The 14,291-nt window shown below is 38.4% G+C and overlaps 1 protein-coding gene across 1 annotated transcript in view; it reads left to right on the top strand.

Moving 5' to 3' along the window:
- The window catches only part of Fam83b (family with sequence similarity 83 member B), a 79,743-nt gene extending 66,730 nt beyond the window's left edge, over window positions 1-13,013 (top strand). Inside the window, exon 5 of the mRNA XM_076576702.1 lies at window positions 7,267-13,013. Coding sequence (XP_076432817.1) covers window positions 7,267-9,568 — 2,302 coding nt within the window. The 3' untranslated portion in view covers window positions 9,569-13,013. The remainder of the gene's footprint in view (window positions 1-7,266) is intronic.
- Window positions 13,014-14,291: the final 1,278 nt, after the last annotated feature.

The raw sequence follows: 14,291 nt of genomic DNA, 5'->3' as shown, positions 1-14,291 counted from the left end.
GCCATGGGGAGGAGTGGAGGAGAATATTCTAAGAGCAGAGAATATTATGGTTCATCTGACCTTCTTTCTAGTAACTCCATTCTCTGTGTTATTTCAAGATCATTTTAAATACACATCTTTTAAAAATCGTTAGTTGTAAGCCATTGTCACTTTTTTTATTATTATTTTCCCTGTGTCATTTGTTGTCCAGGGAACTGTTACACAGTACACTCAAGTGTATGTTGTGCATGGAATGTTTCCTGTCTGTACCCTCACCTTGCCTTTAAATCATTCCTCACCTTCCAGTTCATTTCCTTAAGTGATTTTTTTCATTTCTTTTACTTGTTGAGATTATAACAAAATTACATCATTTTCCCCTTCCCTTTCCTCCCTCCAAACCTGCCAATATACCCTTTCTTGATCCCTTTCAAATTCATGGGCTCTTTAAAAAAAATCAGTTGTTATTGCATACACACATATGCACACACACACACACACACACACACACACACACACACACACGCACACACACTATTCCTAACTACATAAATACAATCTGCTCAGTCAGTCTATGTAATGTTATTTGTATGTGTGTTTTCTGAGCTGAAATTGAACAACCAAATGCTGTGCTCTTCCCTGGGGAAGGATGTTCTCCTGCTCTCTCTCAGCATTTTTTAGTTTCCTATAAATACTTTGTATAGGGTTGAAGCCTCATGGTTTTCCCTTATCCACTTCAGCATGTCTATGGATGACCTTGTTCTCCTCCTGCTGAACCAAGCTCAGGTACCTCAGGTGAGCAGTAAGGGTGTTTAACTGTTAAGCCATCACTCCTGTCATCCTTGGCTGAGTTTCATATTGTAAAAAATATCTCAAAAGTTCTTGTATAATAGTTGTAAACCACTTTGGTCAAAACCTGTTTCCTCCTTCAGTCGGGAGGTGGTGGCGCACGCCTTTAATCCCAGCACTTGGGAGGCAGAGACAGGCAGATCTCTGTGAGTTCGTGGCCAGCCTGGTCAAAAGAGTGAGTTCCAGAAAAGGCTCCAAAGCCACAGAGAAACCCTGTCTCAAAAAAAAGGAGCTTGAGTTCCGTATACTATAGCATCTCATTTCCCCATTTTCCTTGTGGACACCCTTGTATTTGTTTTCCTGTTTTCTTCCGTCTGCTTCTATTTCCTCCTCTCCTTTCCTTTTCTTTCCTTAGTTCTTTTTAGACAAAGTATTCCTTGATTGCCCAGGCTGCCTGTGAACTAGCTATGTAGTCTGGTTGCCCTTAAATTCCCAATTTTCTAGCTCTTGCGAGGCCAATATTGAGATTACAGGTGTATACCACCACACTCAGCTGAAAATGTGTTCTTTAATTGATACCCCCACCATAGAAGGCATTGGGTTATAAAGTCCCATTATTTGTAGAGATGCCTAGAATCTACAGTCTTCACAGCCACATGTCTATAACAGCTCACACAAAGATGGCTTATCAGGAAAACACAAGCATTTAATATATAAAACACACGTATTTTACAGTCAATGAGTATAAATAATACTTTGAATTTGGTATCCCCACCTGAAATTGTAAGGGACATTTTTGGAGATATTTATAAGTTATTTTAAATAAGTTCGACTCAAAGAACTTCTTGTTTGTTATAGACAGGGCCCCTAAATTGAGACCCTCCTGCCTTTGTCTGCTGACTGCTGGGGTTACAGATGTGAGCCTCTAAGCCCCACCGAAAAAGAATTATTGTAATCTCCTGCTTTTAAATATTAGGACCTCTGTAAAATTTGCAAGACTTTCCCTAAAGTTGGTGTCTCCAAGGTGCCATTTTTAATCAGGCTTGAAAATGGTCACATTTGAGATGCATGCTGCAACCAACATACTCTCACTTCTTGATCCAGTGACCTTTACTGCCTTTCCTTCTTAACCTCTGGCCAGGAACCCAGCTGCTCAAGTCAGTTTTGGTATGTGAATTAATAACTCCACTCAGTGGTTCATGACTGGTGCATGATGTCCTGTTAGGAGAAGAGAAAGTGTTTTTAACCCAAGTAAATCTATTTGTGTGTTTTAAAAATGTAAATGATATTAAAGACACACATTCTGAAGTGTACTTGCTGTGTTCCCCCTTTAGTTGCCCTTGGTCCTGGCCTTCAGATATACTTTTCATGACTAGCTCTTCTGATACTGATTCCAATATTTTTAATAATCTTATTAGGCTGATTTTTCCAATTCATGAATTTGTCACTATCTCTTCCTGTTTCATTGTGCCTGAGGTATATTTCCCACCCACCTTTGTCCACTTTCCTTTCTTATCCGGATTCTTCCAGTAGAGTACTATCACAAATTTCCGCTTCACAAGAAATCCAAGTTTACATTATAGAAACTGGGTCAAAACTGCACATTGCTGAAGTATTTCCTTTTCCGTCACAAAATTAATAGGCATTTTATTTTGCTTCATATGTGTGCACATGTGTTAGCAAGTTAGGTGCGGCAGCATTTGTAAGCCCAAGGAGGACTACCTCAGATGTCTTTCCTCTAGTGCCTTCCCTTTGTGTGGTTTTGGGGTGTGTGTGTGTGTGTGTGTGTGTGTGTGTGTGATTTATGCACACATCTATGTGGAGAACAAAGATCAATCTCAGATTCCATTCCATTGGGCTGGGAGTCAGCCTGTTTCTCACCTCCCCAGGACTTTCCAAAAGGCTTGGGTTGTTTGTTTGTTTGCTTGTATTTTTTTCTTGCTTCCTTGTTTTTCCCATTCATCGCCCTCTCTCCTACTTACTTACTGCTCTTGCTTTACAGTTGACTGCACAGTTTTCAGCACGTGAGTGACTTTTCCTAATGCTCAGTTACTGACGACAATGTGTTATGTGCAATCTAGGCTGGCGGGGCCTACGTCAGGAGCACAAGCTCGGGTCCCAGCATGGTCCACATTCCTGGTGCTCTGACCCATGTTTGCCTAACTCCCATTTTCCCGTGTTTTTCTTTCTCAACACTGGGAAGAATGTACATTCTGCTTTGCTAGACATTCTAAATGTTTCTGTTATGTCCTGTTGTTCTCTAATGTTTTTCAACTCTCTGTTTATAAATCCATTATTGAAAGCAGCTACTGTTTATTATATTTTGATTGTTCTCTTTCATAATTTACTTAATATACTTCAAAGATCTGATGCATAAATAAAATTTTATTATGAATGGTATTTACTCATTAATTATGAATGAGTATTATTGTGATTTTAAACACCATCTTCTCTCTAAAGTAAACTGACCCTTTTATCATCGTATGATGTCTGTCTTTCATAACGTCTCAGACTTCAAAGTCTGTTGTCTCTGATATCATGATGCCTCTTGTCCTTATCTTAGTCATCCTCTTCAAGACACTGCTTTTCTTGGTCCTCCGTTTTCAACTCCTGTCTGTCCTTAGATCTGAAGGGAGTCTTGAAGACAGCCAGTGTTTGGGGCTGGAATTTTTATCCATTCATTTGATTTATGTCTTTTGGTTGGAGAGTCAGAAATGATTCTTAACAAGAAAGTTACCATTGCCGTTGCTGTGTTCAGAACAAGCTGGAACTCCTTTCCCCTGACTGTTTTCTTTCTTTTTGTTGACATCTTTGTACGGATGTGTCTTGATTCTCTTCTTTCTTTTCTCATGTCCTACAGCTTTTTTTTTTAACTTTGTTTCATTTTGAGACAGGATTTCAATGTGTAATCTAGCCTATCCTGGAGTTCATGGAACTCCTGCCCCAGCCTCCCAAGTACTAAGGTCTTAAGCATGACCTACCACCTGAAATTGAGTGTGTATCATAAGATTCTAGGCTTAAATTCTATTAGTTCATTATTATTGCCATTCAACTTATACAAACATCCTCTGATATAGTTCCCACTTCACCATTAGTTTGGATCTTTTTTTTTTTGTTGTTTTTGTTTTTTGTTTTTTGATTTTTCAAGACAGGGTTTCTCTGTGTACCTTTGCGCCTTTCCTGGAACTCGCTTTGGAGACCAGGCTGACCTTGAACTCACAGAGATCCGCCTGCCTCTGCCTCCCGAGTGCTGGGATTAAAGGCGTGCGCTACCACCGCCCGGCGGATCTTTTTTTTAAATGTGTTGGGGTATTTTTCCCAGTCTGTGGCCTTTCTTGTTATAATTGATACCTTTTAAACAGTGTATAAAGAAGAAAAAGAAACCAATGTGTACAATAACAGATTTAATGAAACTTATATTCTTTCTGCCAATATAAACATTTCTGACTTTTAATTTTTTACTTCGATAATAATACATTTAATTTATCACTTCTTATTAAATATTTTATGTATCTTCAGTGTACCATACCCAAAGATATAGATATCAACAAGCTATATGGGGTCCCTGTGATAAATTTTATGATTGAGGACAAAAAGAAAAAAATGTGATTGAACATCTTAAGCAAAGGGTAAGCTATCCAGAAGGAACCCGAGAAACAAGCTGGGTGTTGTGGCCCTTGCTCTTAACCCTAGTGTTCTAGAGGATGAGTCAAGAATATCCCCAAGGCCAGCCTGGGATAAAAGCATATGAGAGCTTTCTTTTAGACCAGGCGAGGATTTGCATGTTATTTTAAGTAAATTAGAAAATCCTATATTGAAATGTAATATCTATATTAGTTAACAAATAAGGAAATGAAGAAGCAAAGATTGAGATTAGCTTATGACACTTTGACTTGGGTGATGTAGGATTTTGAGGCTTTTTGGAATTCACTGATTCTAAAAACATCAGAATCTGTTTGTTTTTATTAGTTCTGGGAGCCAGAATATTCAGAGGTGATTCCTTGCTTCATGTGGACCACTGAAAGGATGCTTGAAAGAGTGATTTAAGTAAGATTGAGGTAGAAAGCGCCTTGTGTGGGTGGAATGCCTAAAGCTGTACTTGAAACGCTGTCTCAAGTAAGAATGAAACAATGGCAGGTCTGGGAAGGATGGGTTGGGATGAAGATTCACCAACTGGACACAGTAGTCTGGCGAGGCTGGTTAATGTTGCAAGCAGACACTGGACATTGAGTCTTCACATACAGAGGAGCTCAGTACTAACAGTGCAGATCTGTAGCTTTTGCCTTGTAGATGACACAAGTTACCTAAAGGGACAGAGAAGCACAGGAATCCCTCCCAAATCCTGCAGATGCCATATTGGTCATTTAGATTCACCTTTGAAACACTCAACTGAACATCTTACTGTAACCTGCAATTCATTACAGCGTTCCAAAGGAAACTTTTTCCAGTTGTCTTACGTTATCAGTTTTCTAAACTCAGTTCTTGGGGGTTATTTTATTTTATAACCTATAGGGTTGTACTTTATTCTCATGTTCTCCTCTTTATAGTAAATTCGATCCCTGATCTGTCAAGTGTGTGCTATAAGCAACCACTAGGAAAATGACCCCCAAACATTTCTTTCTCTTATAATTTAGAATTTGGGGACAAATCCTAAACAACAAACTTTCTGCTCAGCTTTCAACTTACCTACACACCTCACAAGTCCCTCATATCACTTCTTTATACCAGATAAGTATAATCTGGTATGTGTGTGTGTGTCTGTCTGTCTGTCTGTCTGTCTGTCTGTGACTAAACAGTGGCAGTTTCTGCTTTTCACTATGTTTCTTCCAAACAAACTGCCTGCTCCTATCTTTTTACTCCCACTTTCTCTGGGGAACTCAGCATACCTGCTAATTTAACATTTATTCATTGCTTACTGTTCCCAACATTGCTTTATTCACAGCTTCAGTTTGACTGAAAAAGAAAAAATTATTTTTAGTTTTCTACTTCTGACTTCACATTAAGAAAATCTCTCTTTCTTCCTTCCTTTCTTTCTTTCCTTCTTTCTTTCTTCCTTTCTTTTTTTCTGAGACAAGGTTTCTCTGTGTAGCCCTTGGATGTCCTGGAACTTATTCTATAGACTATGTTGGTCTCAAACTCAGACATGTGTCTGCCTCTCCCTCCTGAGTGCTGAGATGAAGGGTGTGCACCACCACTGCTTGGCTTCCCCAGAAAGTTTCTTTAACTATTGATTTCCATTTCATTTCTCTTTAAGTCATCCTGCCGGCTCACACATTCACATGAAGAGTACCTAGTAAATATTATTCTTATACCATGAATTCATGGGCAGTAGCATACAAATTCAAGCATACAGAATGACAAATCTCCAAAGTATAAAGTATCATTTGTGATATTTTATTAATTTTTAATTTATTTTAATAATTTTATAAACATTCAAGAAATGTTTGTGTTTGTTTTCCCTATATAAATATTGCATATATAAATATTACATTTGTTCAGTATGGAGCATTTGTCTCACTTTGTTTTTCAATGAACTCCAATATGTCATATATAGTCTTTGATATAGAGAATATCAACAATTTATTTTTCAATTGTTAAATTGTGACTCTTTCTATTTAGTTTAGGTATTCAAAGGCCAAATTCAGAAACTGATATGAAATTTCAAGATTTTCCTCACTTCAAAAACTATGTAGGATTGAAAGTTGTATAAAATACTGTGAAACCATTATAAACCTTAATTTTTTAGAAGGTGTATGCTATATTCAGAAATCCTGATTGTTTAGAAGGTGTATGCTATATTCAGAAATCCTGATTGGCATTTTAAATGGCATGTTTTATGAGGGACATTGTAATCCTGTGTGGATTGAGTACGGTGAAGTCTGCCCATCAATAGCCGAGGCAATTTCTCTGTTTATACCTCTCTACATCCCAGATTACATAGAATAACTCACAGAGATAAGAGTTGAAAGGAACTGAGGCTCAAACTCCATGCATTAGCGCAGACATTTTGCACATTATGACATGTTAGGGCATTGCCACGGTGATGCCATCCATGTCTTCAATGTAAACAAGAGGGAAGTAGAGCCGGCATCATGTGGACATGGTTGTGCAGAGGCCACTCAATTCTCTAGTGTTTCACTCGAATCCTGGCTTTTCCCACACCCTGTTGGTTTGGAATTTGTGAATTATAATGGTTTTTAACTCCATAACATCTTGGTAGATGTAGATGCAAAATACACAACCACTTTTCCTTCAACTTTTGGAAAATAGTATAAAAATTTTTGAATGGACTTAAAACCAGAAGTCAAGTTGCCTTGTTACTTAAGAAGATGTACATGTATTTATTATTGGTATGTAATAAAAATATTTTAAATTATGCTTGCTAAGAAAAACAAGAACAAGTATTCTTCTGTCATTTTTAAAATGACATTTACAGTAGAACTGTATGGCACCATTAATCTTTGACCAAAATTAAGTTTCTTGTTTTTCTTCTGTTTTCAGCTACATGTGGTTATTTGAAAAAGCTCATCTCAGCATGGTTCAGATAATCACAGGACACCTTGTAGAGTTATTTGACGAAGAATTCCGAACGCTCTATGCCAGGTCCTGTGTCCCAAGTTCTTTTGCTCAGGAAGAATCAGCCAGGGTGAAGCCCGGCAAACCTCTGTGGGAGAATGGCGTTTACCAGCGCTCCATTTCTTCATTAGCTTCTGTTTCCAGCCAAAGAAACCTTTTCAGTAGACAAGACCAAATGCACACACTAGACTCTAGTTACTTCAAAGGCAGAGGGATGTATACCCTAAACGAACATGACAAACACAGCATGAGAAATCACGGGTACAAGCCTCATTTTGTTCCAAACTTCAATGGTCCAAATGCAATCCGTCAGTTTCAACCCGGTCAGATCAATGACAACTGGAAAAGGCATAGTTACGCTGGTGAACAGCCGGAAACAACGCCATACCTGCTGCTCAACAGAGCTCTGAATCGAACTCATAATGCTCCTGGACACTGGAGAAGGCCTTCAGACAGTCTCAGTGTGGCCTCCTCATTACGGGGAGGCCAGGCGAGCCAGAAAAACATCCCTGCGCAGAGTTTTGCCGATCGGCTCGCCCAGAGAAAAACAACAAATCTTGCCGAAAGGAATTCAAATGTGCGGAGGTCATTTAATGGGACAGATAATCACATCCGCTCTTTACAGCAGCGGATGCCAACCCTGGAGAATACCACAAAGTCTTTCCTACGAAGCTGGAGAATTGACTCCTACTTAAGTGATAATTCAGACGCCCCACCTGACTCAAATGGGTCCACCCTGGGTGACAGATTTGAGGGCTACGATAATCCCGAGAACGTGAAAGCCAATGCGCTCTACGCTCATTCGAGGCTTCGTTCCTCATTTGTGTTTAAACCAACTTTACCTGAACAAAAAGAAGTCAACAGCTGTACAACTGGCTCCTCAAATTCCACCATCATCGGTTCTCAAGGAAGCGATACACCTAGGGAGGTCCCAGATAACTCCACAAATGCACTGCCCTTGACAGAAAAACCCTTGCCTGACTCAATTCCCAAGCTCCCAGCACAGTCAGAGGTACCAAAAATACACAGCTTGCAGGTTCCCGAAAAACAACCAGCAATCATGAACCAAATAACCAATGGCCGAGCAGAATTAAACAACTGTATATATACAAATCTGTGTGTAAATAAGCAGACAGAGAACATTAAAAACCAGCAAAGTGAGAATCTGCTCAAAAGGCGAAGTTTCCCATCCTTTGACCACTCAAAAGTCAATTTGGATCATGGAAATAGCAAGAATTATGTGTATAGTACCCTTACCAGAAATCGAATTAGACAACCAGAAAAACCCAAAGAGGATGTGCTGAAGAGTTCTAAAAGCATGCACAATGTGACCCACAGTTCAGATGAGGAAGAGGAGGCCATCAAGAGAGCCCCTCCAAGTAGCTCAGCCACCAAATCTATTTCCATTGCTGCTTTGCTTGAGGTGAACAAAGAGGAACCCAGCAAAGACCTCACTTCCAAGAAGGAAGTTAAAGGCTCCCCAAGTTTTTTGAAAAAGGGGTCTCAGAAGTTGAGGTCCTTACTTAGCCTCACTCCAGAAAAGAGAGAAAACCTATCTAAGAACAAGGCACCTGCGTTTTACAGAATGTGTAGTAGTTCTGATACTTTGGTTTCTGAGGGTGAAGAGAATCAGAAGCCCAAAAAATCCGAGCCCAGGGTTGATTCATCTCCTAGAAGAAAACGTTCCTCCTCATCAAATTCTCAAGGCAGCATCCACAAGAGCAAGGAGAACATAGCGGTTAGCTCATCTCCAGGGATAAATTCCCAAGCAGAGGACTGTAGGAGAATAGCTCCTTCTCCTACTCCTGTTGAAAGGAGGCTTTCAGAGAGAGCGGGAGATGCCTCTGCCCCAAGATTTAACACCGAGCAGATCCAATACCGTGATTCGAAAGAGATCAACGCGGTCCTTGCCCCTCAAAGACGGCCAACCTCTTCTCCAGTGCTAAAGTCCAATGAGCTCCTGAGATCTCATTCAACCAACCAGCGAGTTTACAGTCGATTTGAACCATTTTGTAAGATTGAGAGCTCTATTCAGCCAGCGAGCAGCATGACAAATACACATGTCAACCGCCCAGAAGTCAAATCCTCAACTATGGGCAGTAGTTACGGCAGGTCCAGCCCGATGCTGAATTACAAGACTGGTGCTTACAATTCATACGCCACCAATGAAAACAAGTTCCGAGGATTCATGCAAAAGTTTGGAAACTTCATACACAAAAACAAGTGAAATTACATTCATTTCAAATTGCAATTGAAATATAAAATGAATGTGACTGTAAATATTTATCCAAAGAACACTGCCCGGATTTTTGTGCCATGCCAAGAGCATTCTGTATTGGAACTGGGGAAATGTGTAGTACTGTACAGAACAGTTCATCTTTTGTGGTAAAAATTAGTTGTACTTGGTTAGCCTACAAAGGACTATCCCAGTAAACACATTAAAAGGTTGTTTTTAAATGACAATAGCTTTAAAAAAAGAAGATGGGATTATTGTTTTCTATCTCCTAAAAATTGTAAGTGTTTAATTAGAAGAAACTTCAGGGAAGAGACTACATTTTTTTTTTGATTTTTCATTCCAAAGTCTTCATTTAAAAACACTTCCTATTACTTACCACTGGTGCTGTGTGATATACTTTTACTTTTTTTTTTTCATATTTTTAGAACTATAAGAAAACAGAACAAAGCCTTCTTGTTGATAAATCCTGTAGAATAGTGGTGTACTTTATTGTTTTATTATCTTTCCTATGCAGCATTGCACACAAAAACATATCCTTTGTATTATGGAGGCCAGCGTGTTTTATTGAACCCGAAGTGTCTTTGCACTGACATACATCAGCCTTAAGCATCAGCCTTATGTAGTACACACACACACACACACACACACACACACACACACACACACACACACACAGGCTTTATTTTCTAACTTTTAGGAACTAAACATTGTTCTGCTTTGCACTTTTTTTCCATCGGCTGTCTATTTTTTATAGTCATGCCTTAATTAAAATTTAAAGTAAGTGAACACAGTAGGGAATGCCCCCCCACTTCTAACTATAAAACCTTCTAAAACTGTAAGATTCCGCTGAATCTTATGTTAGATTGGCAAGCCAAATGCAGAAATGCTTTGAAAATTGTGGACTTGATTTTTTTTATTTTACTTCTTTTTACATTTTATTTTATTTAAAAATTCTTTTTCATTTTACACACCAACCACAGTTCCCCACCTTCCCCTTCTCCCGCTCTCCTCCACCTCCCCCCACCCTACCCCATCCACTCCTCATAGTGGGTAATTGTTCACTTTTTTAAAGTTTTGGTTAATATAGTGTGGTGACACACTCTTCCATGAGGATTAGATGTGGCAGTGAGAACCAGGACTAGTCTTTCATTACCTTATAGCCAGGCTGGATGGAAAAATTTCCATAACTTAGCTTGAGGGCTATATTTAGGTCTTAAGATACCATTTGCCATTCTTAAAAGAGCAAAAAGCTTCCTGATTATTGCAGAAACATTAACATGGATTTGTTTTATGCACAACATGTAGAATTCAAAAATCAAAAGATAGTGTGGGAGGAATGTTTTAATTTTTTGAGACAGTTTCTCTGTGAAACAATCCTGACAGTCCTAGAACTTGCTTTGTAGGCAAAGCTGACCTCAAACTCACAGAGATCTGTCTACTTCTGCCTCCCAGGTCCTAGGATTAAAGGTATGTGCCACCACCTCCCAGCTTCAAATATCTCATTTTATATTTTCAAGATTGCTACACAGAACACTGTATTATTGTCTTTTTAAATACAATATTCAGTTGATACTATCAAATATCAATGTCTATGTTGTTGAAATAATTTGCCTTAGAAGAATCCTGACAGGAGAGACTATGGAATAGAACACCTAGGATTTCCTGAGCATATAACTACAACCAGGCCTTAAAAACATGTTGCATCACGTGGTTATGATAACATTGCCACTGTTATTTATACATTATTGATATTTCAGTTGAGATATGAGACTTAGAGATAATGTTCCTAGTCACATAACTAATGGCTGTAATTAGAACATTTCTGTATGACATTCTATCCCAATTGGTTCAATACCTGCCCTATTGGAATTGAAGAAAGCATTTACTTCCTAACTAGGAATCAAACCAGGAAAAGTTTAATTGAATTTCACCAGACCACAGGGCACCCTGGGATTAAAGGCTTATAGTAGGTCAAGTTAGGAGAGGAAGAGGAGAATCAGTTCTAAAGGACTTTGGCAGGGCCAGTTTTAATTGCTTTGTGGCATTTTGTTCTCCTGGTTGGCCTCTGACAGTGAGGGCAAAGGAGAGGAACCAGAGTGAATTGTAACATTTGGGCTTTGGGGAAGAAAAGACTGCAGGGGGAGGGAGGGAGGGGGAGGAGCCTGATATTAGATATTTACAATAATCTTAGGAAGGACATCCATTTAAATAAAACTACAGTTCATGAAGTTAATGTACTTTACAAGGTGTGTAGGGCACTGCAGCCTGTAGACTGGATGTCAACACAGAGCTCATGTTCCAGTGCAGCATCCTGTGCCTGGTCAGCATCCTGTGCCTGGCTGCTCCTTGTCTGCTTGGGTTTGAGAGCCTGCTTTGGAAGTGTTAATAATCACCTCACTCTTTTGCTCCTTCTCTCACTGTAAACTCTGCAAATATGCCAGGGTCTAAAGAGGAATGATAGTTTATGAATAAGAATTCAGAATAGATGCTCAGTTTCACACCATTGCAAAAGTAGCTCTATAACCTCCCATCATAATTGAGGAAATTACCAAGTTTTGCGATTCTAGTCTGATTCTGTCAGAAATGGAAGTGTGATGACCTTGAAACTATCCATACTAATAATAATATAAAAAGAATGTTGAGAACAACCTTTTTCTCGTTATGAGAAAGAAGCTAATTCATAAAAACTGTCTTCAAAACAAGCTTTTAGAATACATATTTCCTTATAATCAGACCAGAGTTTCACATGCAAGAGTTCAGTGACACCTAATACTGCAGCTCCCATAATTTCTGAAAATACAGTTAGATTGTAGAAACATTTTTTAAATTGTCACTGATCTCTTTCCTCTATGGGAATAGGGAGTGGGGGTGTGTGTGCTTTATTCCATCTGCCTAATGGGTAATTTAGGCTTTTGCATGGCAGATTTATTCTCCTTAGTTTTTTTCTTTGATTATCTCCCATCTAATATCTTCCTCTGAAAGTACCCTTATGTCTAAAGTTTCCCAAAATGTTTTCACTGATAAACTCCCCACAATTAAGACTGAGAAAATGCGTAATGCATTAAAAAAAATTAGCCATTGTTACAGCTTTCACTAAATATTGCCCAGGTTTGGTAGATATAATTTCAAACAATGTATTTTTCTCTTTTACTTCCCATATTAATATTGATGGAAAGATGTTACTTAAATGTATTTTGCTATTGAACTTTGGCAATACACTTCTCCCTCTACATAAGGATTTAGTTTCTAAGCAGAAACACAAGGAACTGAGTATATTCCTAAGGGATTCTAGGCAGGTGGTATGATAGCACAGGAGATGTATATCCTAATATGCTTATATCCTTCTGCTCTGATGGCATAGCCAGGCCCTGCCATGGTGTGTTAAGCACGGGTACATGCTGTCAGTCTTCGCTTGTGAATAAATACAGACAAGGGCTGAATTTTGGTTGCGTTCGGTTTCACTTTACTCAAGAACTATCTTTGTGCCACTATTTCTCAGATATTTTTGGTTTACAGATACCTGTTGGCTCTTAATGTGCCTTCAGCTAAGGGGTTTAAAGTAGAATCATTGCTTTATATTAACTAGACTCATGATTAATGTGGGATTATGTTTAAAATTTACAATTTCAGTTTGGTTCTGGTACATCTGTAAAAAGTGATGAAATTATAAACAAATCAACTTATTAAATTTTATATACAAAGACTATTACAAAGAAATATTATTCCAAATTAAATTTTTGATTAATAAATGAATATTAAATAATTTTGTACAAATAATATATTGTTGAGTTTTTTATCATTATACTCTAGATTTCTTTATTCAAGTGTTCTCTTTAGACATTATAATCAGGGATTTAGATAATATATTAAAAATATTTCTTAGTGGACAAGGAGATGGATCAGTGAATAAAGCACTTACTGCACAAAAAAGTGAGGGGCAGAGTTTAGGTCCCCACTACCCACATAAGAGTCAGAAAGGTGTAGTGGCATGCCTGTAATCTCAATACAGGAAGAAAGAAAATCTAGGAGGGTTCCTTGGGCAAGCTGGCTAGCTAGACTTGTGCGATTGATGAGCTGAGAGTGATCTACGAGACACGGTGTCAACTTCTGACCTCTACAGGCACATGCATACATCATTCCATGTGCATAATACATATCTACAGACATGAACTCACTCGTACACATGCAAAACAACAATATTTACCTCGACTTTAAAACCTCTAAAATGCATTTGATAAACACATCTTTCATATAACACTTTATCCATAATGGGTACACAGTAACAGTACTCTTCACTTTACATGTTCAGTTGGTCAGCAATGGACACTGTGCATGTGCACTATTGAACATGCAGCTAAAAGTCCTATTGTCAAATGTTTACAATATACTTTTTCTATATATAGATGTTTCTGTACACCAAAGCGAGTGTGTACAGTTACCCACTCACTCAGTACTGCAAGATGCTGTACAGATTTATATCCTGGGTGCTATAGGCCATGCCAGGAGTCTAAGTTCACTAAGACAATCTTACAGTAATGAAATACCCTAAATGCATTGCTAGCATGTATCTCCATGACTACAAGATGCATGATTCATCCTCTTTATTTCCATTTCTACTGGAAGAGTTACTTTAAGTAATTTTTACTGTAAATTCATAGAATTTTTAAAAGCAATTTTTGAAATTTACATACATTGTTAACATTTGGCTTTGGAT

Source organism: Peromyscus maniculatus, chromosome 7 (assembly GCF_049852395.1).
Source record: "Peromyscus maniculatus bairdii isolate BWxNUB_F1_BW_parent chromosome 7, HU_Pman_BW_mat_3.1, whole genome shotgun sequence".
NCBI lineage: Eukaryota > Metazoa > Chordata > Mammalia > Rodentia > Cricetidae > Peromyscus > Peromyscus maniculatus.
The sequence above is the reverse complement of the archived record's forward strand: the minus strand, read 5'-3'. Positions and strand labels throughout refer to the sequence as shown.